Raw genomic sequence first — 14,068 nt, 5'->3', positions numbered from 1 at the left:
AAGATGAACTGTAGATTTACATCATCAGTGGGCAATCCACAGCTGCAAATCAAAGGCACCCTGCTCACCCCATACATCTTAGGTGAACAGGAAATCAAGTAGGGTATGGTAGTCATTCTACTACTACTACAACCACCACTATATATACTCTACTACAGTTTAGTTCAGTTTTTTACGCAGTATTTTACTCAATGAACATTGTATCTGCAATGCTGTATCTCCTCCAGTTGCTGTTTAATTTGTCAGTGAATAAAAGTTATATCAACAACCTCTTTACTGCACTGTAGTTCCACTCAATAAACATTACTTCAGTGACACTATCTTTTCTATTTTGGAATTTATTTCTCTGTTTTTCACTCAATGAACATTTCTGTATATCCTTAACACTATCTCCTCTATTCAATGTGGCAGCTGATCCAACTGGAGCATAAGGTGAATGGGCACTGCATCCTCAATAAAGAATTTAAAATTGCAGGACAGAATTAATACTTTCAGAGTGGATGAAAGGGCTATAAGAACAAGATTTATGAGGGCAAATGAAACCACACAACATATCTTTTAAGTCTGTTTGCAATAAGGTAGACTATAATATTATTATGACACCTATTTTGAGTCTATCAACATCACAATCCTTTCCCTATTTCACAGTAAAATATGGGAGTACTATAATATCTAAAAACATGATATGGAAATCATAATGGTATTGAGAATCATAAAAGACTGCACAATGAAAGGGTTATTCATCCATTCAATCACTATTCCAGTCTTCAAAATTCAACACAGTGTATGAGTATTGGGTTCAGATCCAGATAAGTCCAGAGCCACAACAACAATCCCATTCATAACTGTAAGAGAAAACAAAATAATAATTGAAATACAGTATTTGACAGGAAATAAAGTGGCCTGCAAGTGCATAATAAGCAGTAAAGGTACGCCACCAATTTTCCAGCAGACTTGGTTCCAGAGCCTTGCTGGATTAACAGCTTTACGGACTAACGAAGGTAACATGTCACATATTATTTCAACAGGAACCAAATAGGTCATGCATAATAATTCTATAATATATCTCCAACATTCTATCCTTCAGCGTAATCACACTCATGTTCTAAATTATGTTATTTATGGAACAACTGACCCTGATTCAATATCATGCTACCCAACAAACCCATTCCATCACTGCAACACTGCTGAAACTATTCCATCATCCTCTGATCATGTTCAGTACTCTTATCATCTTTCATAGTTTTTCTAATGATCATTTACTTCTTCAAATCACTGTCTGCATAGAATTTTGGTATTCTTTCCCTCTGCTTGTTTACAACATTTGTGTCACAACTTCTCTATGGGAACATCATGGTCCAGTTATTTTCAACAGATCTACCTTACCTTGCTTTAGTTGTTTTTTTTTTTTTTTTTTTTTTTTTTTTTTTTTGTAATAAATCATCCCCAACAGCTGTTAATACAACATTCTGACCAGACAAGTGAATGAAAATACAGTAAACTCTCAATTATCCGGCATGATACCAGTACACCAGTCCTGTATGAGACAGCCCTAGCATGTATTCAATAAGAACCGTGAGTGTTACTGTTAGTGCCCGAGTGGTGACAAGTGGAGGTGTGTCAGAGGACTACTGGGCCTTGGGAAAGGCCCCCAGGTCTTTGCCCAGAGTCGGATGGGGATGCACGCATGCGCACACACACACTCATACTCACATACTAAGAGGCCATCGCCGAATTATTTGATGGGTAATGAACTAATCACAAAAGCAAAAGAGAAAGATTTGGGAGTGCTGGTCCAGGAGAGTTTTGTCACCTGAAAAACACATTAACAAGATAGTTAGAGAGACATACAATCCCTTGACTAATGTAAGAGTAGCATTTCATTTGATGGATGAGGAGATGATGAAAAAATTGATAGTGGCCATGATCCGCCCCAAGTTGGAATATGAGGCAGTAGTGTAGTCCCCACACAAAAAGAAAGATATAAACAAGATCGAGAGAATACAAAGAACAGCAACCAAGATGGTCCCTAGCCTGGCAGATGTCGCACAGAGAAGGACTGAAAAAGCTGGACATGCCTTCCTTAGCAGAAAGGGGAGAGAGGGGCGACATGATTGCAGTGTTAATGGCCATGATGGGAGTCGATAAAATTGACAGAAAAAATCTGTTTGTATGGGATGGGAGAGTAACAAGAGGACACAGAATGAATCTGAAAAAGCCAAGTTGCTTGAAGGATATCAAGAAGCACTGTTTTCCATATAGATGCACTGATCTGTGGAATAGCCTGGACAAAGAGATTGTCCAGTCTAAAAACTGCAACAAGTTCAAAGCAAAATCTGACTTAACAAGAATGAGAGATGGGACCCCACAAGTTTGTAGCTCATTCCCTGTTTATCACAACTAAGTAAATACACACAAACACACAGGACATCGACAATGGAGGAGCTCTATGCTGATCGTGGGGAAATAATGCTAAACCAGCAGCAAAAAAGGTCTGCCTATTGTAATTATATGAACTGAGTGCGTGAGTGGTGGTCCCATCTGAATTTAGTGAAAGAAAAGCCAGAGGATTTAGTCAAATAAGAGTACAACACAGTGATGGTTTAAATTTTTATATGTACCATTATGCATCATGGCGGAAGCAAATAGTCCACTGTTTACATCCAATGAAAATGAATTCGAGGGATTCTCCAATGAAGACCAAAGGGAGCATTAAATTGAACCAAACAATAGTAGATGTGGAAAAAATGGCTGAGAGGAATGCCCAAGGATTTACAACAGGTATGGTCAGTACAGTAATTTGAGAGTTACAGGAACAGACCTCAGAAGAGGAAAGGGAGATTAAGATGTTGAAAAAAATGAGTTACTGCATGTCTGCTCATGCTGACCAAGAGAAAGAGGTAACAGAATTAAAAGTGAGCAATGAATCTGCCACAAATGAAATAAAACAGCTCAAGAGGAAAAATTAGAAGCTGGAAGAGGAAAGGGACAGGATGAATAGTACATTCGTCGAGTATGAATAAAAAACAAGGATGCAAGATGAACACATCAAGAAAATTAAGAGGATGAGCACAAGGGGTGGAAGAAAATTGAAGAGGAAGGAAAACAAATCTAAAGGAGACTTTAGAACGGTAGAGAAAGGAAAACCAGGAAAAGGTGGAGAAGGAAATGATTAAGGTACTAAAAAGTAGAGAATCTCTAGTCAGGGATGTAGCAGATAAGAAAAAACACATGATAATTTCAGGACTGAAAGAAAAACCTCTGCCAATAAGATCAGAAAGGGAAAGAGAGGAACTGAGAAGGGCTAAAGAGATAGTATTAATAGCTACGGAGGGTGACAATGAGGCTCAAGGTAAGACTGAAGAGGTGTTTAGGCTGGGAAGATACGAGGAGGGAGGGGAGTGGGCATTAAAAGATAAGTTTTGGTCACAGGTAATGGTAAATGATATCATTAACAGGATATGAAAACTAGCCAACAAGGAGGAGTTAAAGAATGTCTGGATAAGGAGAGATGCAAATGAGGAAGAAAGAGCTAAAATAAAGGACCTCGTCAAGGAAGCTAAGGAAAAAAATGACCAGGGAACTGAGGAAGAGAAGGCAGAGTTCTATTGTAGAGTTATGGATCAGAAATTAAGGAAATGGTACTGACAGAGAGAAGAAGGGAGAAGGGCAAAATAAAAAACAACGTAAAAAGACTGAATGTGGCGTATACAAATGCAGATGGCTAGAAATCAACTATTTCTTGAGGGTAGAGCCAGATATTATGTGATTTGTAGAAACCAAGCTATGAGAGGATACTGATATCTTAGTGGGAGATGGTAAATACAAACCACGGAGAAGAGACAGAAAAGAAAAAATGGGAGGAGCGATGATTGCTGTGAACAGCATTAATGTGGAACTGGGAGAAAGCAGGGCAGAAGTGATAAAAATATGAAACTAAAAACCAGAGGGAAAGGCAGGAGAGACATCACAGTAGTATATTTTCCCCCTAAGACAAGGGCATGGAATAAGGTTGAATACCAGGAGATGTTGTCAGACATGGTTAGACATCTACAGGAAGTGACAGAAAAGTAACTATATAATCCTGGTGGGTGACTTTAAAGAGCTAACCTGGGAGTAGTGGGACTCAGGAGGTAGTGAAGATTCGTGGAGATGTATTGTATACTGTTAAATATGGCAATGAATAATGTAATGACCAAGTGGGTCAATGAAGAGACAAGATTTAGAGGTGATGACACACTTGCAAGATTAGATTTACTGCTAACCTAAGAACTTGACATCACTGAACCTCTGAAATATCTGTGTCCTATAGGAAAAAGTGATCATGTAGTGACTGAGTTCAAAATGATAGAAGGGAATGTGGAACCAAGAAATGAGCTACACGGGCATAGAAGGTACAACTTTGGGAACGCAAACTTTACAGGATTGAGGTTATTTTTCAAAGAAATGGATTGGAGAGAACTCAGAGATACAAGAAAGAAGTGCGATATATTTCTAGACTTTTACAACTCTGGTGTGGAAAAACACATGTCAGGAGCAAGTGCGAGAGAGAACTGGAAAAAGGAGTAGTTCAACAGAAAGTGTATGACAGTAAAGAGAAAAACAGAAAGGGATGCAGCATGGAACAAATGGAGAAAGAGAGGCAAGAACAGAACAAAGGAAGAATACAAAAGAATTAGAAATATTGTACTATACAAGAATCTGCAGGGTGGAAGAAAGAAACTTGGAAGGAGGTATAACTGACAAATGTATGGAGGAGCCTAAACTGTTTTACAGGTTTGCCAATGGCAAAGTGAATCACAAGGAAGAAATCAATAAGCTGAAAGTAGAAGGATATGTCTGTAAAGATGTGGTAATGCAAGCTGAAATAATGAACAAAAGTTTCCAATCAGCTTTCACTAAGGAAAGTGATTTTGTGGAGGTGGAGGGAATGACTAGAAATGTAGCATTAAAAAATATAAAAGTGGAAGTGCAGGAAGTGTATAAATTACTGGAAACTCAAGATGTAAGAAAGGCCCCAAGGCCCGATGGCATCTCTAATTGGATACTAAAGGAATGCAGAAAAAAACTGGTGGATAAGATTCGTGGTTTAATTGTGTGTTGTCTGGAAGAAGGGAAAGTGCCTCGGGAATGGAAGAGGGCCAATGTGGTACCAATTTACAAAGGAGGGAAAAGGAAGAACCTCTGAATTATAGACCAGTGTTCCTGACCAGCATGGTCACAAAATTGTGCAAGAGAATCTTGAATGACAGGTGGATAAAATATCTGGAGGAGATGGACATTTTGGCAGAAAGCTAGTTTCAATTCAGAGATGGAAAGTTGTGTGTCTCTAATTTGTTAAGCTTCTGCTCAAAGGCAATTGACATGCTACAGGAAAGAGAAAGTTGGGTGGATTGTGTGTACTTAGATCTGGAGAAAGCCTCTGACAAGATACCCCATAAGCAACTACAGTAATGTGGAAATTGGAGCACATAAGAGGACTGAAAGGAACCTCTTGGAGTGATGAACGACTTCATGAGAGACTGACAGATGAGGACAGTAATAAAGGAGAGGATGTCAGGGTGGAGGGAAGTAAAGAGTGGAGTCCCGCAGGGCTCTGGGGCTCAGTGCCGGCGCCCGTAATGTTCCTGATTTACATAAACAATATGGTGGCTGAAATGAATGGTTATGCAAATCTGTTTGCAGATCATGAGGAGAGTAGAAGTTAAAGAGGACTGCAAGATGCTGGAGGAAGATCTGGACTTACAATTGGTGCCTAGTATGGGGAAAGAAAATCAAATTGCAAAAACATGCAAAATATTGGAATGGATAAAAGTAATAAGAGGCCATCACTGAATTATTCAATGGGAAAGGAACCAATCACAAATGCAAGAGGACAGAAAGGCCTGGGAGTGTTGGTCCAGAATAATTTGTCACCCGAAAAACACATTAACAAGACTGTCAGACTTATAACCTCTTGACAAACATAAGAGTGGCACTTCAATACATGGATGAGGAGACGATGAAAATATTGATAGTGGCTATGATCCACCCTAGGTCAGAATATGCGGCACTGGTATGGTTCCCACATAAAAACACTGATATACACAAGATAGTGAGAATACAAAGAGCAGCAACCAAGATGGTCCCTAGCCTAGCAGATCTATCATACAAGGAAAGACTACAAAAGCTGGGTCTGCCATCCTTAGAAGAAAGAAGAGAGAGGGGTTACATGTTTGCAATGTTCAAGGCCATGATGGGAGTAGACAAAACTGACAGAGAAGATCTGTTTTTATGGGATGCGGGAACAAGAGGACATGGAAAGAAATTAAAAAAGACAAATTGCTTGAAGGATATCACGAAATTCAGTTTTTCATGCACATGCACTGACCTGAGAAATATCTGGACAAAGAGATCGTCCAGCACAAACCTTAAATGAGTTTGAAGCAATGTCTGACTGGTTCAGACATGGAGACGAGACCCGACGAGCATACCTCATTTCCTGTCTATCACAACTAGGTAAACACACACACACACACACACAATAAATTGTTCCATATGAACCATGCTTATTTGGCTAATGTAGCTATTAAAAAAAAAAAAAAAAAAAAAAAAAAAAAAAAGTTTTGGACTTGACAAATTTCTTCCCAACAAGTACATGCACTGTTTATGTTCCAGTAACTATGAGAACCAACAGTTACTGATCATCATCTGATATATTAACATGGTGAATGAATAAGAATATAATGGTAAACAGTAGTAAATAGTGATTTTTCACTTACCTTGATAGATGAAAAGTGTTACTTTGGCTGTTCTGGGAGAGGGAAATTCAAGACTGGGGGTTGGGGGAAAGGCAATGACCAATGTCTTTATCCCTCAAGGGATGAGATTATTAATGCCCTCAAACTAACTTCTCCCAGGCTCATCGGTTGATATTTTGAATGTCACAAGGCAAAAATTCAGTATCAGTACACGGTTTTGGGCCCCCATTGTCGTGCAAATTGTTTTCTTTTCCAAGTGAAAGGGGCTGGGTACTCATGCTGTGCAATCTGTGGTTCATGCGAACAGAGTACTCACAAAACAAGCACTCATTGTGTACAGTAGCTCCCAAAAGTATCTTTAAAAAAAAAGTACTATACATTCTGACACAATGGACGATGTATCTGACACGTGTTGCGTGAAGCGGCAACAAAATTGGTAGACCTGCATGCTGTGGAGTGGTTGCCATATACCTGTATATGACCTGGGATTGTATATACCGTTTTTTTTCTAATGTAGATATATTTGATGTTATAATGATAACAAAGACTAGTTTTAACATAGGCACGGTTACTCTTTCTATGGTTCACCAGTAATGCTTTCACGAGTGCCAGCACAAGGCTATCATCACTCTAGATAAATAGTATACAAGCTTTCCCAGAACTGATATATTTTGAGAAAGTGTTTATATGATATTTTATTAAGCCTCGGAGATATATGACACCCAGTGTAATATGAACAGCACAAAAATATTAGAGAGACAGGTAGAGGTAAACGAAATGTAAATACAGTAAATTAACCTAACAAACTAATCCCCAAAGCAGCGTATAAACCCATGTCACTGATACACCAGGCGTATTGTGGAGGTGACATGCGAGATTCATTCTTAAATTGGACATTATATGTAAAATAAATACAAGGTAAGGTTGAACACACTCTCGGGGCTCCTTTTATTCATTTAATAGCCACTGTATCCACCGCCTGCATCCAGACCTCTGCTCAAACGACGCGACACCTACTATGAAGCTGTGCCAGTCCCGTAACGAAACACCACAATACCTTCCGAAACCGAGATATCGCCACATTCGGGTAGTATGTATAATAAAGATGTGTGGTTAAAACTGTCCTACATGCAGACCCTATAGGCTATTATTAACCTCTGCATTGGTAATCTATTTGCAGTTGTGATAACGAAAGAACTGTGATGGGTATTTTTCTCATGCTGTTTAACAATCTGAGTTTCATTTATATTCAAGGGGGGCTGGGTGACTCAATGGTAGCTCAAGACCATGAAGTAGAGAGTTCGCGCCCCAGCTGGGTAGCTACTTAGCTGAAAGTTAGCGCTCTCATCTCCCTATCAGGGCTATATGGTCTAATATTATACATGCCTAGCTCGGAGAATTCATTCCTTCATTTATATTCCAACATGACAACTCAGCCCATCGCAGTCAGTATTCGAACATGGCAACTCTGCCCGTCGCAGTTAGTGTTTCCCAAGATGCATTTATCACAGTATAATGTGTGTAATGGGTTATAGTCTTTAACACAGAGGTATTATTACTGAATTTACAAGTCGATGGATGTTTGCAGTCACACAGTGGCGTTTATGTGTTTATTAGCAGTACCACCAACGATACCCAACCATGCGTACCATCCGCACCGAGACAAGTGGCCGGGAATAATGTTTCAATCTGTTAATTTTGTCATTCTCCGCACCACAAAGATACTTTTGGGCGCTACTGTACATACCACTTTGGATAAACAGTACAGACAGTCATGCTCTGGTAAGCGATGAGGTTACATCAAGTGAAAACAGATTGCACACCGAGGTCGATTTAGCATGGGTTCAATGGAGATAGTGTGGGGGTCATGAGCCATATAATCTAAATTATCAAAAAACATTTCTGCCACCCACCTGAAGTATGTCCTAAGCTGCTGTGAGTCATCAACAAGGGTCCCCCTTGAGGCTGGGGGAGAGTGATGTGGTATTTTCCATGTCCCAAGTTTCAGTACTGAACACACAAAAATTCTCTTTCCACTTCATATCGTACACTACACTATCTGTTGTACACTAGCACTATTTTGCAATAATGGGTGCTTTGATGCACATGTAAACTCTAAGCAGCTATCTTGGGTCAAACATGTGACTGTCAGGTTGCGTGGGTGGCACGTGTTGGCATGGATCATCATTTTTGGCCATCAAAAAAATTGTTTACCAGTCAGCGATTTTTGTTACCGTTAACCTGAAACTGGACACAAGTTTTCAGCGACTGTTCTAACAATCAACAGCATATTCAATCATCACATATCGAGGCGTGATTGTATTGACAAACACATTTATAAAGGTTTGGAAAATATGGGACTTTCATTTCACTGCATTTCCACAGTGGTAATAAGAACTAAAACTGTTGGGGCTTGAAAAAGCTTAACAGTCCAACACTAGAGCAGGGAAACATGAAAATTACAAGGCAAAAATAAGTGGAATGAAATCAACAGCTGATAAACACAAGACACAAGCACTGGAGAATATGGCCTGACTGGAGCTCCTGCCAGCCCCACAGCCCGTGTATATAAATAATGTCATCAAGTGCTCAACAGGAGACCTCTGGAAGTGACTGGACTGAGTGGCTGGTTTCCAGCAATCCACTGGGTTTACTGTACATCCAGATAAGCCTGGGGTTGCAACAGCAATAGGACAGACAAAAGACTGACCACTCTGAAGGAAAGTGATCATTGCTTCATGAGGCATTATACCTGGAGATAAGAAGCAATGCCCCTACCCCTCAGCCCTCTAAGTTTAGGATGATTCCTTTCAACACCAGTTTCAGTGCTCGAGTGGTGTCAAAAGCAACTCAAAAGTCCATTATTAGGATGACTCCAAAAGGAATGGAGTATATCTGTCATTCCTTAATATTCTATCTATTTATCTATCAATAGCCAAACGCCTTAATCCCATAAGGGCTGGCTGTTTGGCTTTGAGAATATTCAGTCTTTTACATATGCATCAAAACCTCTACACTGTATTCATAAACAACCATTAATATTTAATTATTCTACAGTTATCATGCTAATTAAACTTATCACAGTACAGAAGTCATTCATAACAAAAGCTAAATACCAAATTTCACAAACTTTTCAAGCAAGTGAAACTTTCTCTTAGTCTTTGCCTTACATCATCCACTGCTTTCTTCCACATGCAAGCTAACCAACTTACCTGCCTGCTCCACCACAAAGATGGCATAATCCACCTGCTGCCGCTGAAGCATTGGGTGGATGTGCTGGAGGAATACAGAAAGGTGGGTGACACGATCTCTGTAGGGAATGATCAATGCCACCTTATGTCTGGCACGACACTCAGAAGGGCGGAAGTGTCCCCCAGGTTCCAGTTCTGTGTGGAGGCGCTCTTGGTCTTCCAAAGAAGGGGCCGTCCGCTCAATCTTCAACCGTCCAACTGTTGATAAATACCAAAAAGATTGGATGTGCTTAGCGTGAAATAACTTGAGTTACGTGTTTTACTCTAAGGAAGTAAACTCTCTTACAGCAATGCTCAGTGACAAGTTCTTAGAGCCACAACAACAAACCCATAATTACTGTAATGGACCAATAGTGACAACTCATAAAGGGCTGAAAATCTCTAGCTATCTATTTATTAGTTACTCGATCTTTCACTGCCAATTAGGAGCATGGGGGTCTGGGGCTAGCCTACTTCACAGACACATTTACGGTGAGTGGCCAGCCACTTGTCCCTGAGTTGCATTATTAACTATACACCAATCATCCCTCATAAACCCGAACAGACTACATCTAGTTGATGCATTTTAAACCAGTAGACCACCAGGGATCTAAATCTGTACGAGTAAAAAAAAATTCCACTAACTACAACCATTGCAGTGTCACACTTGACACTTCATTTTATAACAGTCCTTAATTTGATTTCAAAAAGCTTGTTCTGAGGTGTCAGGCATGCACTGGATAATTTGTGTAAGAACATTCAGTATTTGCCTTTAAGAATAGTTATGGTCAGCACCTATGAAAAATGGCAATGCCATTCACTGACCCTTACATCAAAGCAATGGTCAGTGTATCATCACGACACTATGAAAAGTCGGAGAGAATGGTGGTATTATTCAATTGTGCTAAATACCTATACACACAAGATACTGCCCCTAAGTTTGCTAAGCAGATCCTGTTTAGCAATAACACTATATTTTCACTACTTCTCATAATCATACATGCATGCTAAGTTACAGAAATCTTGATACTGTAATAACTGGAAAAAAAAAAAAAAAAACATTTACAGAAAGCAACACCCATACCAGCCAAGTAGTCTAAGGGCCAAACATTTGTCAATGTCCTGTGATGACCTTCAACCGAATGTTCTCAAAATATAATTATTGTACTTCATTCTTACTTCACCAATTACATTTACTCTTCTACCAACTGCGGTCCAAATCTGATAAAAACTTTTAGTTAACCTTGCCCTGTGACCTACTAATCTCAAAATCAATCATCATCCCTGGTTGACCCTCAATCCTTCAACAGTTTGGAGAGGATCAAACATCTGATCTTGCCTGTGAGTTTGACCTTTGATGGACTGTTCTGAAAATTCAAACCCTTTATCTCTGCTTCATCCTAAACCTCCCATAACGTCTAGTCTAAATCAGATAAAAACTGTTTACCTTCACAAATGTCCTTTACATCTGACTGACAGTTCTCAAAACTGAATCCATTTCTCCTTGCCTTACTCTGAACCCTTTCATGAAGTCTGGTCTAAACTGGATAAAAAACTATGAAGCTAACCACGTCATGTGGCCACAACCTGATCTTGTTATTTAAAAAAAAAAAAAAAAAAAAAAAAAAAAATGATCCTCAACCCTTTAACCATGTTCACTCTAAAGTCGAAACTTTTGGTTGTTTTGCTTACACAGACACACGGACTGAACTCTGATCTTACCCAGTGACCTTCACCTTTTCCAGACTTCTCAAAATCAAATGCCTTCATTCTTGCTTTAGCCTTAACCCTTCCACAAAGTTTCGTCCATTTAAAATAAATACTATAAAATGACCATGCTAAGTCAAAGTCTGACTTAATCCTGTGGTTCTGATTTATTTACTTTTTCTAGAATAAAAGGTCAACCTTTTGGCTGGTCCTTAACCCTTCCACCAAGTTTGGCTAAGATCGGATCAACAGTTTGATTAAATTTGTACACACACACACACACGCCACTCTTGCTTCATAAGGGCACGCACACACGCCACTCTTGCTTCATAAGGACACACACACACACACACACACACACACACACACACACACACACACACGCCACTCTTGCTTCATAAGGGCACACACACACACACAAAGCCACTCTTGCCTCACAAGAGCATATATACACACACACACACACACACACACACACACACACACAGAAGCCACTCTTGCTTCACAGGAGCAGATACACACACACAAGCCATTCTTGCTTCAGAAGAGCGAATGTAAAAAAAAAAAAAAATCATAGTCCTCACAATAATAATGATGAGTCCATAAAGCCCCATGTCTTGTGATTAAAATGCCACTGTACCTTCCTTGCTTCGTGTACTTGTGGGGTTCAGTTTGTTTTCCCCATATGTAAAAAGGTGTGCGTGTGTGATATATATATATATATATATATATATATATATATATATATATATATATATATATATATATATATATATATATATAAAACCTGTGCCAACAAAGCTGGAGGACATGTATCACCTATGTTTGTCTGTCCACACGATATCTCCAAAAGTTATTACGGAATTTCAATGAAAATTTTGCGGAAGGGTGGGTCATGGACCAAGAAAGAATTTATTAAATTTTGGGGTGGATCCGGAGTATCCCGCACAATATCTCCAAAAGTTCACAATGAATTTCAATGAAATTTTGTGGAAGGGTGGGCTATGGGCCCCTTAGAGCCGAAACTGAAAATCGCCTAATAGTAAGCTGATAAATTATGTTAAACCAACTCAAAATTCAAGCTGGACAATTTTGTACGACATGAGAAGATCGCTTAAGAGCTCTCCAAGAGCGGATATTCGATCTTTCCTTGAAGGAGAAAAAACAATGAAATCGCCTAATTGTCAGATGATGCAACAGCTGACATGTCAGATTAACTAAAAACTTCAAGATGAACAGCTTTGTATTTCATAAGAAAATTGCTCAGGGCTCCCTAAGAGCAGATATGCGAAATTTCCTTCAAGGTGGGAAAAGAAAAAAGAAAAAAAAAATCCCCAGGTGTACCATTTATAGACCTCTCGACTTCGTTGCAGGCAAAATTTTTCTGATCACTTTCCTTCTAAAATTTGCTAATTATTTCTTCCTTTCTTTAACTTTCCTAATGTCTATACATGCTACGCTTTCTCATGCCAGCCTAGTCACTTCTTCCTTAATGTGAACTCTTGCACACATCCCATCCACGTCTTCCCTTTGTATCCCGCTGATCTTTCTACCTCTACATCTACTTTTGTTTCTTTCTTTCCTGATTTCTATATATATGCTACTTGCTCTCGTGGTAGCCTATTTCCTTCCTCTTTAATATGAACTTAATCTTGCAGCCATCCCATCCACTTCCTTTCATAACCGGCTGCTCTTTCTCCACCATACTGTTCCTCTCTTGCAATGACATCCAAGCAACATCATGCATTTTCAGCACTCCTAAACAAATTCTCGTATGCACGTACACTTTCTGAATCAATCTCCTTCAAATTATTTCATATTCATCTTCTACTTCGCTGGTTCTAATCTATTCAGCTTTTAGGACAAACATAATTCAAGCGCTAGAACCTCTTTAAAAAGCAGGAAACTTACAAGAAAAGCAGAAGTACCGTAGTAGTAATGGAAACATTCAACACAGTTAATAATCCGGCCTAGCCGACATCATGGTTTTGTGAACATAAGCCAAACCAGTGTGGTTGCCTAGGAAAACGAAAAATTAAAGTACGATAAATTCAACCACGAGTGTTCTTTGTTTAACCGAATATTCGTGGTGGTGCCAGAGCTGGGGGAGGAGGAAAGAACACAACCTGCTTCGTATGCCTGCTTGTTTTTTTACGTTCTTAAATGTGTGTGTGTGCGTGTGTGTGTGCGCGTGTGTGTGCGCGTGTGTGTGCGTGTGTGCGTGTGCGTGTGCGTGTGCGTGTGTGCGTGTGCGTGCGTGTGTGTGTGTGTGTGTGTGTGTGTGTGTGTGTGTGTGCGTGAAGGGGGAACTGTAAATCGTGCAACGGTTATCTGATAATACTTCACGGAACGTCGATTATTTCCACCACGAAATGTGATTTTCTCGTTTAG

General features: G+C 39.5%; 1 protein-coding gene across 1 annotated transcript in view; it reads right to left on the bottom strand.

Moving 5' to 3' along the window:
* The window catches only part of LOC145413637 (uncharacterized), a 109,661-nt gene that overhangs the window by 44,678 nt on the left and 50,915 nt on the right, over positions 1–14,068 (bottom strand). Inside the window, exon 5 of the mRNA XM_080283298.1 lies at positions 9,953–10,189. Within this exon, the coding sequence (XP_080139424.1) occupies positions 9,953–10,189 (237 nt within the window). The remainder of the gene's footprint in view (positions 1–9,952; positions 10,190–14,068) is intronic.

The sequence above is a fragment of the Coenobita brevimanus genome, chromosome 97, assembly GCF_032717465.1.
Source record: "Coenobita brevimanus isolate Jiangsu-jjx chromosome 97, ASM3271746v2, whole genome shotgun sequence".
NCBI lineage: Eukaryota > Metazoa > Arthropoda > Malacostraca > Decapoda > Coenobitidae > Coenobita > Coenobita brevimanus.
Note: the sequence above shows the minus strand (reverse complement) of the source record. Positions and strands in the feature narration are given on the sequence as shown.